General features: G+C 37.0%; 1 protein-coding gene across 3 annotated transcripts in view; it reads left to right on the forward strand.

Annotated features, from left to right (window-relative positions):
* LOC150085261 (mortality factor 4-like protein 1) overlaps window positions 1-18922 on the forward strand; it is a 261359-nt gene that overhangs the window by 193285 nt on the left and 49152 nt on the right. For all 3 annotated transcript variants that reach the window (XM_090373949.1, XM_090373950.1, XM_090373951.1), the window contains 2 exons: window positions 7933-8002; window positions 14334-14418. In XM_090373949.1, the coding sequence (XP_090230075.1) occupies window positions 7933-8002; window positions 14334-14418 (155 nt within the window). The remainder of the gene's footprint in view (window positions 1-7932; window positions 8003-14333; window positions 14419-18922) is intronic.

The following is an 18922-nucleotide window of genomic DNA, read 5'->3' on the forward strand; positions in this document are numbered from 1 at the left end:
ATGGTGATTCTAATAAGCGAAAATCAAATTTTTTCCACAGACTATAAAAATAAAGATATAAAGATATAAATTTACACTTCATTACGTAACAAAGGTTTATCACCAATTAAATGACACGTGAAAATCGTAAGTATAAAAATAAATTTATACTTACATACATAGCTAAATTAATATACACATTAATTGAACATAACACTTTGTAATATGATTATAATTTGAAATAGTTACTTATTTTAGATTGCATTAAATTATCACAATAAAGTCTATAGGTTTTAAAAATTGTATAACATACTATATTTATGATGACTTGCACCAGTTTCTTCCAACACTCTTCTCAGGAGAGCTATAGCTTCACGAGTTTGCCATTTTGTAAGTAAAATTCATTTGGGTTCCTCTTCATTTTCCCCCTCCTTGGCGAAATTATCAGTAACAGACTGTGTAATTTCTTCCTCTGTTAAAGCTGTAGTGACTTGTAGATCACTATCTATGTCCACCCAGTCATTAAACTTCTGTTCACCCATGTTTTCATGCTTTTCAACGTGATCAGTATTGTGACTTAGTAGACCATGAATATTAATCCACATTTTTTGAAACACTTGCTAATGTAGGTTTCAGAAACTTCATTCCAGGCACTCATTGTCGTATGAAGTGCATCTAAAACAGTTATCTGTTTTGTGATATTGGATGATGTTCCCAAAACCTTCATCCATAGACTGGATGATTCTTCACCTCATATCTGATCTATAAATGGTCTTAAAGGGTTTTTATTATTCCCTGGTGGTGGTAATGGAGGCATGTGATACAAGAAAGCAAACGCATGAGCTTATGTAAAAGTTTGTTCAGTCCCTCGAATTTATTTAAGCTATCAACTTCCACAACGACAGATGGGAGTGTGTTCCAGCAGTTAACCACCTGCTGGCTAAAGACAAATTTCTGCCCATGTATTCTACAACTGTATTTCCTCAATTTCAATTTATGCTCCTGAGGTTTGTTCAAGGTCTTATACATCTCAATCAGATCACCTCTCAGATGCCTAGTCTCCAGCCGCTGCAATTTGCAGAGCTTAAGCCTTTCTTCTTAAGAGGACTCCTTCATTTCCCTTGTCAATCTTGTTGCCCTTCTCTTTACATGCTCAAGCAACTCTACATCCTTCCTAAAATGAAGCCTCCAAACCTGTATGCAGTACTCAAGATGTGGCCTGACCATTGTCTTATACAAAGGGATAATCACCTCCTTTTCCCTGCTAGTAAAATTCCTGTATATCATTGACAATACCCCACGAACTGCTCTGGCAGCCTGTCTGCATTGCTCAGAAAACTTCATATCTGACTGCACAGTTACTCCAAGATCTTTTTCATTTTCTACCACTTTAAGTGTAGTACCACACATTACGTTTCTCTTGGGTTACTGCTACCCATATGCAGTACTTTGCACTTGTCAACGTTAAACTTAAGTTGCCACTTCTCAGCCCATCTGCCCAAATTTTCTAGACCCTGTTGCAGTAGCACTGCCATAATGGCAGTGTGCTACTGCCACTCAGCCAACATTTGTATCATCTGCAAAATTCAACATTAAGCCTGATATACCTTCATCAATATCATTGATAAATATACAAAACAACAGTGGGCCCAACACAAAACCCTGGGGGACTCCACTAATAACATTAGGCCACGAAGAGCAGCATCCATTGATTACCACGCTCTGTCTTCTCCCACTCAGCCACCCTTTTATCCATTGTAGAAACTTACCCTTAATACCACACTGCTCCAATTTGTACAGTAGTCTTTCATGAGCAACAGTTTCAAGAGCTTTCCTGAAATCCAAGTATATGATATCAAAATTATTTTTTGTATCCAGTTCCTTTGTAATGACATCATAGTATCCAATCAAATTTGTCAGATAAAACTTTCCCTTATAAACCCATTGTATGTCTGAATTATTACTGTAGTCTTGTCTTGATGATCCTGCAATGCATCATAACAAGTGACTCCATTATTTCTCCGGAACAGAAGTTAAACTAACTGGTCTGTAATTACTCATGGCACCCTTAGATCCCCTTTGTGAATTGGAGATACATTTGCACATCTCCAGTGCATGGGCAATTCCCGAGTCCAAGGATGCTCTCATAATGATGGCTAAAGGTTTGCTTACTTCCTTTGTCACCTCCTTTAATATAACTGGATAGATCCCATCCACCTCAGGTGCCTTTCTTATGTTTAACTTCAACAATTTCTCCTCCACTTTGCTCTCAGTTATTACAAAATCATTAAAAACCCTTTTGCAGTTTGATAAACTTCTGGCATTTTCCTTCCTTAACTCCTCATGTGTGAATGTAGATGCAAAATATGCATTCTGATTATCAGCTATCTGAGCAGGATCATCAACAGTTGAACCATTGATATCAAGTGGACCAATCTAATTCATCCCCTTCCTTCTAGAGTTATAAGTAAAGAAGTCCTTGCTGTTTTCCTTGGCATCCTTTCCAAAGATTTCTTGTAATCTGCCTTTGCTTGCCTAACCTCTTTTGTGACTTGATTACACTAGCTTATATCTGCCATAGGCTTCTGTGTCACCTGATAATTTATATGCATCCCATGCATTTTTCTTCTCGGTATGAAGTGCCTAGTAGCTTCCACGATTAGTTCCTTGAATGCTTCCCACTTAGAATTTGCTGTTGGTGACATCATCACTTGGTCCCACTGTAGTCACCTTTACGGAAGCAAAAACCCTTCCCTTTACGGCGCCTCCGTAGCCAGGTGGGCAGGAGCAGCAGTGCGTAGCACACGCTTCTTGATTAGACCGGGGTTCGAGCCTGTGATCCATCAAATACGGAGGATGTGGAAAGGTCAGGGAATGACCATCGCATGTCCCCGGAGCAATATGGCTTTAGTTGCTAATGCTCCTAAAATCCAAAATAACAACAACAACCTTCCCTTTACCCCCGTAATTATATCTTTAAGTAAATCCCACATCAGTACACTGTGATCACTGCCACCTAGTGGTTTCTTTATCAGCAAATTCTTTATACACGAATAATCACTGCTGATAATCAGATCAAGAGTATTACTCTCTCTGGTTCCCTCTCGAACATGCTGCTGCAAGTCATTCAATAAATCCACAAAAGTTTTGCTAGTGTGTGAGTGACCAATCCACAAGTTTCAGTCAATATCTGGGAAGTTAAAATCACCCATTATAACACAATCTGATTTGCTTACCCATTCTATTCCTTTGTACGATTGTTTGTTGTACTCATTACGATCATTAGGCTTATAACACACTCCTATCCTTAATTTTGCTTTCCCAGTGTTTTTGTTCCACCAAACTGACTCAACATTGCATTGTCCATTTATGTCATCTGGATGCATTTCCTTAGATTTTGTTTTTCTTAATTAACAGCATAACCCAATCTCCCTTCCTATCCTGTCTATCCTTTCTGTGCCCACTGAATTCTGCACTGCATATATCTGTGTGACACTATGTTCCTGAGCTCCCATCAGTATTTGCCTTTGATGTCTTGACCAGCACTTCTAATTTATTTACTATACTTCTAGCATTTATATACATGCACCTATTCTTATTCTGTTATCCTAACACAACCCATCTATTTATTTGTTTCTTGATGACTCCCACCAGTCCCCGAACCCCCCCCCCTCCAGGCTGCTGCTGATTCTAACAGAAGCAGTGCAAGAATCACTTTCACCTCTGCCTGCGGCTACCATTACCCTTTCCAGGTGGGAAGGGGCAGCAGTGCGTAGCACACGCTTCTTGATTAGACCGGGGTTCAAGCCCGTCACCACCAAATACGGAGGATGCGGAAAGGTTAAGGAATGACCACCGCATATCCTGGAGCAATATGGCCTTAGTTGCTAATGCTCCTAAAAACACAACAACAACAACAACAACCATTACCCTTTTAGTCCGTGAATCCCCCCAAGCTAGCAGTTTTCCAACCAACCTAATGCTGCCTTGATAGCATCAGCGAACACTCTTGCACCCCTTCTATTTAAGTATATCCCATCCTTATAGAAGCAGTCTCTTCTGTTAACAAGCACAGACACCGCTGAGAAAGTTCTACCCCATGAGCCTTGCACAATCCCTCCAGGGCCGAATTGATTGACAAGGCTTTCATCATATACTCCCTCCTATCGTGTCTTCGCAGAATTGCAGACATTTTCAAATTTAACCCTACTCACAATTTTTTTTCGGCATTGACCTGTACTTGTTAAGTAAAACTGCAGATCTCCTACTGTTAATGTCATTAGTGCCAATGTGTGCAACAATATCACCCTTTGTGCCTTAAAAGATGATATCTGTTCTACAGCATCATCCACCTTTGCCCATGATAGACATCATCATCAGCCATTTCAATCCACTGCAGGATGAAGGCCTCTCCAGCAACTTCCCAGTTCCTTCTGTTTTGAGCACTGGCCATCCATTTACTACCCACGAACTCATGAATTTCATCTATCCATCTCTGCCTTTGTCTTCCAGGTTTTCTTCTAGCTCCTCTTGGTTACCATTCTGTTATTTTCTTAGTCCATCTGTCATCATGTCTTTGAGCTATGTGTCCTGCCCAAGACATACCCTGGTCCTATTCCACCTATCCTTTTTATACAATATATTACCCGTCTCCCTGACAGTAGAATCACCGACAATAACTAACTCCTGTGGGACCAGCGTTTTCTGCGTTGGAGATTGTCGCTGTTTTGCCTGATGCAAGTGCCCATCAGAATGCTGAGTTGGCACCTAATTTCTTGACATACTCTGCACCTAGCACACACAAAGACGACATCCTCCTTGGCTAGATCATGTCCTGTTCCAGAGAATTCTGCAAACATTTCGCAAGCTGCACATTTCTTTAGGCTGTGATACGTTGGAGAATTGTCCCCCTCCCCTTGGTTCTCCTCCAAGTCACAGCACTCCTGCTACTTTGGGTGCCTCCGTAGCCAGGTGGGTAGGAGCAGCAGTGCATAGCACACGCTTCTTGATTAGACCGGGGTTCGAGCCCGTGACCACCAAATACAGAGGATGCGGAAAGGTCAGGGAATGACCACCGCATATCCCCGGAGCAGTATGGCCTTGGTTGCTAATGCTCCTAAAAACCAAACAACAACAACCTGCTACTTTGTGCCCGTTGCTTTGCTGCTCTATTCTGGGGCGTGATAATGAAATTAACAATGAAAATTAATAAGATTAATAAATGTAATTAATTATCAATACTATACTATCTAATAGATTCCTAAATGCAGTGATTTGTGTTATGCTATGTAGTTTTACATTAGAACTACCTATTTACAGCAATTCAAAATTCGAATTCCCTACTACTTACTCTATACAAAAACAATGGATGCAAGATTCAAATGAAACAATGGTTTTACATATATTAAGTAGTAATCTACAAAAACTCTATCTAAAATAAAAATAACAAGAGTAACTAGCACTATAAAGCTACTTCTACTTATAAAGTACAATATAGTATATAACATTTAAGTAAATATAATATCAAAACACTGATCTTTTTTGGAGCTTGTAATTCTCAGCTGACACTTGTAAAGAGAGTCAGCACCATCTCCTCACCTTCGAATACCTCAGTGATATGGTATTTGAAGGTAGAAAAACTAATTCAATGTTTTTGAAAGTGAACTTTGGATGAGCTGGGCAGTTGTCCAAAACCAATACAATTTTTTTTTTTGTTTTTCTTATCCAATTGCAAATCCCATTTATGAAGATAATCTTCAAATAAAAAAGCTGTCATATCCAAGTGTTGTTATTATTGGCATATTCAACAGGCAGCTGTTTTACTCCTCCTTTAAAACATCTAGGCGATTTACTCTTGCCGTTAACTAACAGCTTCATCTTGATTGTTGCTGTGATGTTGCATGTTAAAAGAACTGTAATCCTGTCCTTTATCTTCTTTCCTGCAGACGCAGAGGAATTTTTAAAAATCATGCAGTGGCCTGGGGTAGCCCTGTAGTACAACCCTGATTCATTTGTATTAAAAATGTTTTCAGCATTATAAGTGCTTAACACAGTTTGCCAAGAGGTTTTCAACCAGGTGGCTGCTGCGGAACAATCGGAATCCTGTTTTTCTCGTGAAGTTTTTTGTAAACAATATCATGCCTTTCCTTCCATCTTGTCAGTCATCCATCCATCGCCTTAAATTCTTTGTGTAGTTTTTCAGCAAAATCATTAGCATTTTTCAAGAAGAATGCCACAGTTGATTGGTGCATTAAATGAGCTGGCCTCTTTTTACCAAATGAACAGAGCTTCATGTACTATTTGGCATTTCCCTTCACTCTTCCTTTTTCTGGTTTCACTAATCACATTAGTGTTTAATGTGTGATGTGATTTTAATAATTTTGATAAAGACGACTAAGGTACTCCTAATTTTACTGCCGTTTCCCTTTGAGGCATATTGCCTAAGTTTAATTTATCGTGCGTTTCTATAGTTCATGACTTATCTTTTACAGTCAAATTCACTCTTTCTTCAACGAACACAGAATTCCAGCTATTTGTATTTTCGCAAATGCAATAAGATCGAGTTTACTACCCGTTTATTGCACTAACAGAATTGCATTAAGTCGGGGAAAGTTTTGGTAAGGTGTACGGTAGAAAAAAACAGTTATGGAGAAGGGGAGTTTTTTTTTTTTTTTTTTTTTTTTTTTTTAGTGTAATCAAGGCCCTAATGAAACGAAATGATAAAGAGCGTTAGAGTGGAAGGATAATGGTAAGTATCTGCCTATAAGGAGAAAATCGTTGCGTTATAACAAAGCTGCTTAGAGAATCAAGAAATTCAGGTCATATATGCAGGTAATGGCTGTTTCACTGAATGTATACAGCATCACCAAGATGTACGCCACCCATGGATGCCAATGATCGTAATCGTGCTGAAATCCAGAACCCTTGCTCTATGAGAACATCTCTAAAACTCCAGAAGGAACTGCCAGTTGAAATTCCAACAAGAAGGGAAGGGTATCCCAAGTAAGTGAATGACTCTAAATAGTTATGTTAAGGGGCAGAATGAACTATTAAAATTGTAAGAGTGGAACAACAATGGGATGGATTATGATGACAGAAATTGTAAAGTGTAGCATCCAAAGTAATAAGAATATATTACTTTGATAGATTACAAATTATACACATATGCTTTATATATACACCCAAAGAAGAACAAATAGCAGAGTGTATATGATGGACCATGTGCTATAGTTGAAGTAACGTTAATATATTAAGTTAATATATAATGTTCAATATATAAAGTTGGTAGTATACTAGAATAGGTGAAAAAAAAAAAAAAATCAATGAGAAGTAAGATACCCTTAAAACTAATCAAGTGTATGACTAATTAAAAGCATATGACTTCTAAAGGGAAGTTCTTTGTGGAACAGATTAACTGTTATGATTAAAAGTTACCTGATAAAATATATTCATGTATACTTACCATTACACAAATATTGTACATATAATAAGTTATGTACTGTGTATGATGTAAGAGTCAACCCACTGATAATCGAGAAGAGAATATCTAAGTAAAGAATACATAGTTACTACTATACTGTTGTGGATAATTGGTTATCCTTAACCCTTCAAGTGTATAAATCCTATGAAATTGTCAAATGTATAGATATGTGTCTACATTGTAATTATTCATTAGTATGTATTAAAATTGTTTTTTTTTTTTTACCAAATTTTATTACTTATAGTTATCCATAGATACTGACACTTGCTTGCTGCTATAAGTATTAAATCTGAGGGGGAATACTTAACCCTCCTTGAGCCAGAAATCCCTCAACTATCTCAGAATCCTGCAGTCAGATGCAAATTGGTGTTATTGTTTTATGGTTGTGATCTCCAGAAATGTGCATTTTTTTTTTTTTTTTTGTTTTTTTTGCATTTATTTAAAATGTATTTTTTATCTAAATTTTCTTTTAGATACTTACTGAACATACTGATGTTCCCATGTCTCAGATATACGGAGCAATCCACCTGTTGCGACTGTTTGGTAATATTCATTTATCCCTTAACATTTCCGTTATTGAAAATAGTATAGAAATAACTAGTTATACTGTAATATACGTATCTATGGACATTATGTAAGCTATGACTTGTTCATATAAATGTTAAATACAGTGATGGCCCAACTTGCAAGATTAATTAGTTCTATAAAAACATCTCTTATTTTGCAACTCTCTTAAATCGAGTAATTGGGGATATTTAGTACCCCAAAAGGGGCTTAGAGGGAAACAGGTATCCTGTGTGTTATCAGACACTCAGCCTAAAACACTGATGGATCCAATATCTCTCTATTACAGAAGATTTAGGAGAAGTCCGGTTGGCCTGCCTCCCTAAAATCCACTCATTCACACCTTCTCGATGGTAAGCCCTGTTACGTCACTTAGGTGGCAACGAACATGTAGAGTGGTTCTCTTCAAGACGCCTGGTCAGCGTGAAGAGGAAAAGACCAAACCCTCCAGCATATGACAGCACAACAAAGCAAATGGCCCTCAGTCCCCAGCAGCTTTCACTCTCCCTCTTACGGCAGCGAGAGAATCAGAGTGGAAGCAGAGGGTGCTAAGAATCTCTGGGTATAACCAGGCTGCCATGCACAGAAACTGAACTTGGCCTGTTATAACGTAAGATCACTCATCGGTGAAGACAGGATATTAGAGCTGGAAAAGGAATTAGAAAATGTGAATTGGAATATCATCGGTTTGGCTGAAACAAGAAGAAGAAATGAATCACTTATAATTTTATCAAGTGGAAATCTGCTGTACAAAAAGTGTGGAAGGAGTGAAGGTGCAGTTGGGTTTCTGGTCCATAAAGATTTTAAAAACAACATTTTGGAATTCAAAAGTACATCACCAAGGGTGTCAAGACTAATATTCAAGATTTCTAAGAGGTACAAGCTAAAGGTTATAATGATTTATGCACCAACATCGAGCCATGATGATGAAGAGGTTGAAGAAATGTACACCGAAATTGAGAGTCTTCTAGATGAGCAGAAAACCCACTACACTATTATTATGGGGGACTTCAATGCTAAGGTTGGAAAAGGGCAAAATAGCGCAGAAAGAGGAACTATAGGAAATTTTGGAATTGGTGAAAGACTTGTGGAATTTGCAGAATCTCAAGGACTGTCAGTAATGAACACTTTTTTCAAGGAAAGGGTGAACAGAAAGTGGACATGGAAAAGTCCAAATGGATTAACAACTAATGAAATCGACTTCATCCTCACTAACAGAAGATATATTGTGAATGATGTTACCGTCCTGAATAAGGTAAATGTTGGAAGTGATCACAGAATGGTAAGATGTACACTTGATATAGATGTAGGAAAGGAAAGGAAAACACTGACTCGAGTAAATAATACAAAGGTCTTTGAAATAACAGAGGAGGAGAAAAAGCAGTATGTACTGGAACTTAAGAACAAGTTTGAGCTTCTGCAGACTGCTCAGGACCAAGATATCGACGAGGAATATTACAACTTTCTGAAAATGATAAAGCCCAAGAAACCTATAGGGAAACAGAAATCCAAAGAAGAAAAAATTAGTCAAGAAACACTTGTCATGATGAACCAAAGAAGACAAATGAAGAGCAAGAAAAACACTGACAGGGAGAAAATTGAGTATACTGAGTTATGCAAAGCCATTAGAAAGAGACTCAGAGAGGACATAAGAAGATTTAACACAAGAAAAGTAGAAAAAGTATTAAGGGAAAACAAAGGATTTAAATCAGCAGCCATGAGCAGTAATACAGAAAGACAAATGATACTGAAACTGAAGAATAGCGAGGGTGTACTTATAAACAGCAGAGAAGGCGTAATTCAAATAGCAGAAGACTACTATAGAGAATTTTACAAGGAGCGAGGGAATGATGCCTGCAGTGGGGAAGATGGATTGCAAAGTAGCAACACATATGACATACCCGATATTCTTCCTGATGAGGTAGAACATGCATTGAAGAAAATGAAGAATCAGAAAGTCCGGGGGAAGATGAAGTTACTGTAGAGTTGTTAAAATTGGGTGGAAGAGACATAATACAAAAACTGGCAAGGCTCTTCACAAAGTGCATTAGAAAAGGTGTGACGCCTAAGCAGTGGAATAATGCAATCATAGTTTTGCTGCATAAGAAAGGAGATAAATCAGAAATTGGAAATTATAGACCAATTAGCTTGTTATCCCACATCTACAAGTTGTTCACAAGGGTCATTACTAACAGATTAGAAAGAATACTTGATGAGAATCAACCGAAAGAGCAAGCTGGCTTTAGGACAGGATTCTCAACTATGGATCACCTTCACGTAATATCACAGCTAATGGAGAAAGCAAATGAATATAAAACACCATTATGCCTGGCATTTGTGGATTATGAAAAGGCATTTGACTCCATACAGCATAAGGCAATGTTTTGGGCACTGGAAAGACAAGGCATAGATACCCCATATATTATGATTTTGAAGAAAATATATGAGAGTGTTACCTCCTTTATTAGACTAGACAAAGACAGTAGGAAATTTAAAATCGAGAAAGGAGTTCGACAAGGAGACACAATATCTCTGAAGCTGTTTACTGCTGCCCTGGAGGAAGCTTTCAGAAGATTAGACTGGTTGCAGAAAGGAGTCAACGTGAACGGAGAGTACCTAAACCATTTAAGATTTGCAGATGACATTGTGGTCATAAGCCACGATCCCAAAGAATTAGAGGAAAATCTTAATCAGTTATGCACAGTTAGTAAGGATTTTGGACTAAAGATGAATATGGCTAAAACAAAAGTAATGATGAACAAGTATGCCACAGAAAGAGAAATAATGATTGAAGGAGCAGTAATTGAAAAAGTGGAGTCATATACTTATCTGGGACAAGTTATTAGCTGTAGTAATGATAAATGGCTAGAAGTCAAGAAAAGAATAAATTTTGGATGGATAGCATTCAGGAAATATAGTCACATACTGAAGAGCAATATCCCAGTTTGTCTGAAACGTAAAATAATGAACCAATGTATACTCCCCACCATGACTTATGGAAGTGAAACTTGGGCACTCACCAAAAGAATGGAAGCTAAGCTGAGAACTACACAGCGAAGAATGGAACGAATTATATTGGGAATCAGACTGTTAGATAAGAAGAGAAACACATGGATTGGGCAGCAAACTCAAGTAAAGGACATTCTTATCAAAACTAAAGAACTAAAATGGTCTTGGGCAGGACACATAGCTCGAAGACATGATGACAGATGGACTAAGAAAATAACAGAATGAGGAGCTAGAAGAGAACCTGGAAGACAAAGGCAGAGATGGATAGATGAAATTCATGAGTTTTTGGGTAGTAAATGGATGGCCAGTGCTCAAAACAGAAGGAACTACAGAGGTGCTGGAGAGGCCTTCATCCTGCAGTGGATTGAAAATGGCTGATGATGATGAGTACCCCCACCCTAAGTTCATGGAAGCTTAGAAATTCAAGTGTGGTTTTGCAGTGAAAAGCAGCAAAATTTATTTGTTTAAAATAATTAGATCATTTTGATGTTGAAAACTGAGGCTGTTGCTCCTCTGTAGCCAAAGAAGTAGTAGTCTTCTTGAAATAGAAACCCAACTTGGTCTGCTTGCGTTTTGCAAGTTCCTGCAAAATAACCCTGTAAGGTTCCACTGTAGCACCCACAAAATTGGTTGACTTGAAAATCCTATTGTAGAGTAAATCTATTTCTCCAAACATTAACTGCTCTGCTACCACAATGACATTTCTAATGTATATATACATGTCTATATATACAGTTCCTATGTATACATATTCTTTCTTTCCTGTATTGTAAACAATGAGTGCAAAAAAGATGATAATGTTTCAGAAAATTAGAAAACATTAAATATTGAAATAAAAATAGGACTTTTAAAGTTTTGACAAAAGTGGTTTCCAACATGATCTGAACATTGAAAGCTGTACATTCAGTATAATATTGGATAATCTGATGAGTAGGTACAGACTTCTTTTAGAGTGTGGGGGTGGGACACACACACACACACACTAACACAATTTCTCTGATTAAAAAAATTAGTCATGATAAATAACTGATTTTTGTTGCTTTTTTTTTCCAATAACTTTTTATTTAAATAATCTTTTTATTATTTTTTTTATTTTTTAACATGTTATTGACCATTCAATATGTAATATGTATTGATAAAAATTAGTCTAGGATAAATATTGATAATATAGCTTTTATGGAATCTGTTCCTGACTGTTATATGAAAAATGTGAATGCTACAGCATTCATATTTTTCATATAACATTTATTTTTCTTTTTATATATATGCCATAGCATGCACATTTTCAGAACACATTTTTTGAACATACACCGATGAGCCAAAACATTATGACCACCTGCCTAATATGATGTTGGTCCTCCACGTGCAGCCAAAACAGCTCATACCCGGCGAGGCATGGACACTACAAGATTTCTAAATGTGTCCTGTGGTATCTGGTACCAACATGTAACCAGCAGAACCTTTAACTCCTGTAAGGTCCATGGTTGAGACCCCACAGATCGGAGTTGCTGTTCCAACACAAACCACAGGTGCTCGATGGGATTGATGTCTGGGGAATTGAGGCCAGGGCAATACCTGGAAGGGTTCCTGATGTTCTGCAAACTAGTCTCAAACAATCCAGGTGGTGTGGCATGGCGCATTATCCTGCTGAAGGATGGCACCGCCAGAGGCGAAGACCGTTGCCATGAAAGTGTATACCTGGTCTACAATGATGTTTAGGTAGGTGGTAGACATCAGACTGCCCGGCACATGGATGACTGGACCCGGGGTATCCCAGCAGAACATCGCCCAAACCATGACACCACCACCGCCGGCTTGGTTTCGTCCCACGGTGCATCCAGGCACCATCACTTCCCCAGGTAAATGGCACACGTACTAGGCCATCCACATTGTGCAACAGGAAACCTGATTCATTGGACTAGACAGCCTTCTTTCAATCACTGAAGGTCCAGTTTCGATGCTCGCGTGCCCATTGTAGGTGCTGTCGCCAGTAAACTCTGGTTAGCATGGGCACTCAGAGCAGCCTTCAGCTATGCAGCCCCATTTTCAGCAGAGTTCAATGTACTTACTGTGTGTTGTGACACATTACTCTCGTCACCAGCATTCCAATTACCGGAAAGTTGCGCCACAGTCACCCTTCTGTTGCCACATACCATCCAGGAGAGCCTTTGCTCACCTCAGGCATCGATGAGCCGTGGTCATCCAACACCTTGCTGTCGGTTCATGGATTTCCCGTCCTTGGACCACTTTCGGTAGGTACTAACCATGGCTGACTATGAGCAATTCACCAGCTGTGCCGTTTCAGATATGCTCTGATCCAGTCATCTGGCCATTACAATTTGGCCTTTGTCAAACTCACTTAGGTCCGCTGTCTTTCCCATCTGAAGAACAAGAGTAACACTGATTAACAGAGCTCAGTATCAGGTGTTTTTTATACCGTGTCCCGACACGCGCATGCACCGTTGTTCACCTGCAGTTGCTGCGATTTGCATAACGGCTCGTTGGTCATAATGTTTTGGCTCATCGGTGTATATCATGCATTATAATGGAATGAGCTGTACATTGTTTTTCTGAAGTTATAATCAGTAATACTCTAATGCAGGGATTGGCAGCTGGTAGGCAATTTGTTGCTTATAGATCCTTTTTGTATAGCTCACAAAGAGTTGATTGCATCTTATGCAATTTATTTGGAAAAATCTAAATAATCTGGTGAGCTTCCTGGTTTTTTTTTTTTTTTTTTTTTTGCAGTTTTTTGTCAACTTTGTTATTTTTCAGATATGCAGACATAATTTACCTGCTGTAATGCATATTATATGCATTAATTGGTTATTAACTTGAAAGAAAAGTCTGGAAATGCTGTTCAGAAGGCATGCGAACAATTCCAGAATATTCCAGCTGAAATGAGATTGCTATTAATAGGCTAAAATGCTGCCATCTATGAATTTTGATAAACCAAAATTTAAAAAACATAGAAAAACAAACAGGAAATAACCAGCACTTGATATATTTTAACCTTTAGCCAAACTGGTGAAAGGAAACTCTTAAGTCTGTTTATGTTTTGTCTCTTAAAAATGTTATGATTTATCAGTATTCTGTGCCCAAATAAAGTAATTTTCAAACTAATATCATACATGAGACCAAACGAAATGTAATAATTATGCATACACATTAAATCTGCTCATGTAACTTTTTTTTAAAAAAAAAATTGTTAATTATATGACTCCTGCTCTAACAGTTAAGGTATAATGCTAATATATGGAATTTTTAAATGTTAAATTCATTTTATATTTCTTTTTAATAGTGAAATTAGGTAGCATGTTGGCATATACACCATTAGATGAAAAAAGTGTTCAATTACTCCTGACTCACATCCATGACTTTCTCAGGTAAGTAGTTGGACTGTGTTTATTTATTTTCTATATCATAGCTATCAACTCTCCATCCTTTTCTTTCCCAAAAAATAGTAAAACTGTTAAAATCAGAATTTTGTTCTTAATTTCATTAATGAAATTAAGAACAGCTGAGCGAGGGATGATACTGTCTCTCAATTTAGAAAATTGTAAAGATTATTACAAGAAGTTAGTCTGTTAAAAACTAATATTATTAAAGCTTATTATTAATATTAGCCATATGGTGCAAGGAAGCCTGAAGCTTATGCTTTTTCTTTCCCAAAAAATAGTAAAACTGTTAAAATCAGAATTTTTTGTTCTTAATTTCATTAATGAAATTAAGAACAAAAATTAAGAACAGCTGAGCGAGGGCTGTTTAGCCGTTTAACACACAATTTACTTTCTTATTTTCAAAGAAAGTAAATTGTGTGTTAAATAAATTTTGATTGAAAAGGCCACCTACCTTTTCAGTCACAGTTACAAAAGACCAGTGAGAAACAATACCTGTTGAAGGTGAAAACAGATTGTCGGCAAAACTTTGCTGTAGGGTAAAGGTTATTGTACACACAATTTAAAAAAAAAACAATCATTAGTGCAATTTTACATGTTGCACCATCAAGATGTGTGTGCTGATACAACCATAGCAGCAGTTGTATGACTTTATGAATAAATTTGGTAAATTGTGAGTTTCATGGGATTGCCAGCAACTTTCTCTTATGAATTTCTAAGACCAAAGTGTGTTTCCTTATGGCACTCAAGAGTTTACTAGCTCCAGAGTTCATAGTCACTGTGCAGTGACTCTTTGTGTGTTCACAGAAAATTTCAGGTTTGTAACTATTCTTCTCCTTTACAGAGAGCATTGAAGTGTGGAGGGTGAATGAAGATGGCAAGGTCATGAATGGTACTCAATGACTGCACCATGCAGTCATTGAGTACCATTCATGACCTGATCATGCAAGAGTGCAGAATAAAATCAAAGCACATTGAGACGATATTCAGCATCTCTCATGAGTGAGCTCACAGTATTGTGGGGCAATGAACAAGGTTTCTTTGAGGTGGTTCCTGCTTCTGATCTGCAGAAGGCAGATCACAAGCAGGAACGAGTTTCAAGTGCAGAAGTCAGCTGGGAGTTATGGCATCCCAGCCATGACTCACTCCTCAATTTCCATGTTCACTCCTCCTGGAATGCAAGAGGAGTGAACATGGTTGATTTCCTGGAATGAAGTGCTACTGTTAATACCGAGTGCATTGTAACCTACTGAGATGTTTCCATGAGGAATTGAAGCACAAGAGGTGTGGGAAATTGGCATTTTGCATCAAGACACTGCACCAGCACACACAACATTTGTGACTCAGGCTCCTTCTGACTATATTTTATATTTCTAAATCTCAAAAAGGACTTGAAAGGAGAAAAACTCGATAGTGACAGTGCTGTGGTGAATGCAGTCAACAACTGGTTTGAGTCAAAATCTGAATTTTATTTAAGCAGGTTATGAAAGCTAGTGGATGTGCTAGAAAGTGTGTTGACTTAAGGGCTAATGACTATGCTGAAAAAGAAATAGGTTTTCAGAATTTTCCAGAATTCCTTCTGTGAGAGGCTAGAAACTTTTCAACCTCTCCTCATATTATTTAACATTTTATTTATATAATAATTCATATTTAACTTAATTATAACAGTTTCCAGTATTTTTCAATATCACTGAAGGTAACAAAATAAATATTTTGCAGATCAATTCTGCCAACTTCATTGTAAGAACCTATAAGATGTTGTTATGAAAAAAAGAAAGGAATGATATACCTTGGTCAAGGAACTGAGAAGTGAACAAGGAAGTATGAAATAATAACAAGTTATACTTTCATTTTAGTAATTCCTCCATAGCAATGTTGATTATCAGAAAATATTCCGCCAGTTGAAAATAAAACAGAATTTGGATTTTCTCTTTCTGGTAAAGTTTTGGAAATTCTCTTGACATGAAGTTCTGAACAGCAGTGCTATTGTTACCAACGAAACTCTAACTCAACATTTCTGAAGATAGGTCAAGTCTGTAACAGCATCTTTCTTGGAGCAGTCATAATCAGTTGATGCATAACAAAGTCCAGGCAGAAATCTGCAATCTGAAAAACGTTAGGTAAGCTAATGTTTAAAGGCATGCTGTACTGGTTTTTAAAAATCCTATGGCTGTATTTTAATGTAAAATGTGTATTTTGTCAGTAAAATTAAATTTCCAGTGCAGTGTTGATTTCAGAAAAACCTGTTTGCATCCTGCCTACAAATACCTAATCTCCAGCGTTTGGAGCTGGAGATAATCAAAATTTTCATAACCAAAGCAAAAACTATTGTATTTTGCATAGTCATGCCCTACATAATTAATAAATTGTTTTGCATCTGACAAACTACTCTGAACTAGTAAATAAGGAGTTTTATTCTGATTTTTGCATTATTGAAATAAACTGATACTTTAAGAAGAAAATACAGTAGTATCAAACAAACTGTTGAGACATTCAAAAATTATAAGTTATTGTATATTTAAAATTATTGTCCTTGAAAGTACAACATTTGATTATAAAAAGAGAGCTTATAAGTTTCACTATCAGAGTTAAACAGTTAAGTGAAACTCGCCAAAAATTCTCCTTAGATAAATGAAGCCAGTGTTATCCTCATACTTCTGCTAATGGATTAAAAAATATGTTAAAACTTAATGAAGCTTTGGTCATTAAAACATTTCAGTTCAACAGTCTTTATTGAATGCTAGACTACTAGCAGACATTTTAAACAGACAGACTCTTAAATACATCATATTTGCACAGGATAAATTCGAAATGAGAACTCACATTGATTTAGCAAGTACATGACTTCCCATCAAAAAAGTTTGGTACAGTATTTCCTTTCTCTTCTCATTTCACTCTGTTCCCACTCTGACAGATTGGCTGAAAACTTATATAATATGAGTTTTGATGTATATCTTTCCTCTGTTTTTATTTTTAACAAACAATACTAAAAACCAAAGTGCAGTACCTTTTTTCATGTGTTTTTAATTATTTTGAACAATTTCTTCAAGATCGATGTATGATTTGGAAAGGTAAGTGTCAAATTTAGAATTTAGTAAAATCTGGCAACTTTCCACAAAGTTTACCATGATATTTCCTTTTCCTCCCCATATCATCCTCTTCAGACACCTAGGGGATAGGTGCTCAGCTGAAAACTTACATCCCCTATTTTTATTTTTAATAAATAATCCACAAAGCTAAAGTCACTTTAGCAAGATATTAATAAATTCTAAGAGATACTGTTTTTATACACTGTACCTTCAAAACAACATTAGGTAGATAGACATGTGCACTATATATTTTGAAGAAATGTCTCTTTTGATTTGCTATGGTCAATTTAATTTAATATTTTGTTCTATGCATTAAAGCATAGAACAAAATATTAAATTAAAAATATATTCAATGCCACTTATGCTTCAAAAGCATTTACACACCTCTTCACTCACTTCTCTCTAATGAAAAAAGTCAATAAAGGCTTTTGAAATATCAATGCATTTTATATCTTATTGTAATCAGGTTCCACTTCTCTTAACCCTTGAGTAGTCACGTGGATGACTGTTGTCCTCCAGTTTGAAATTCATTTTAAACTTGTGAACTTCTTTTACCCTTCTAATTTCATAATATGTGTTCTTATTGATCTATTCAGTGACATTATACACTGGTTTTAAATTTCTGGGAGAAAAGGACAATCATAAGTAATCATCTAATGTTCAACATTGATAGAATATATGTGTCGAGCATATATTCTATCAGTCAGCAGATAATAGAAGGGTTATCATGGAATAATCTGATATTCAGTACTAATAGAATATTTATTAGTATTTCATATGTGTTAAACACATATTGTAAAGATATTGTGAAGAATATACAATGATAACCCAGTTTAATATAATACAATAAAATATACAATGGCAGAAGCTTTCAAAACTGACAAGTCTCTTTTTTCAACTGATAATATGACGTAACAAGATTTCCCGTGTGAAGGCAGACCTAACCAAATGTGGTTATCCATCTCATGTGCTAAACAGGTGCCTATTACAGGCACAAGAACTCACATCCTACTCAAGACCACCGAACCAAGATGGTATACCGTCCGCCTGCATTCCCTATTATCCAGACGTGTCAGGACGGATCTCAAAAATTCTAAGAAATTACAACATCAAATGAGTACAGTTACCCTGCAGAAACCTACGTTCACTTGTCTCCAGTGTGAAGACCCCTCTCTTATGCAGCAATGTAATATATCGCATCACCTGTAGAGACTGTGAGAGCTGCTACATAGGAGAGACATCAAGACGTCTTCAAGATCGCCTTACAGAGCATGATAAAGCAATCCGGCTTGCCGAAACTGACCAATCCGCAGTCACGGAACATTTTTGGACCACCAACCACGATCTTGATCCCAAATGTGACTTCGAAATAGTAGACCACTCACGACACTTTCATCACCGCC

This window comes from Mastigoproctus giganteus, chromosome 5 (genome assembly GCF_048544385.1).
Source record: "Mastigoproctus giganteus isolate SK-2022 chromosome 5, ASM4854438v1, whole genome shotgun sequence".
Lineage (NCBI taxonomy): Eukaryota > Metazoa > Arthropoda > Arachnida > Uropygi > Thelyphonidae > Mastigoproctus > Mastigoproctus giganteus.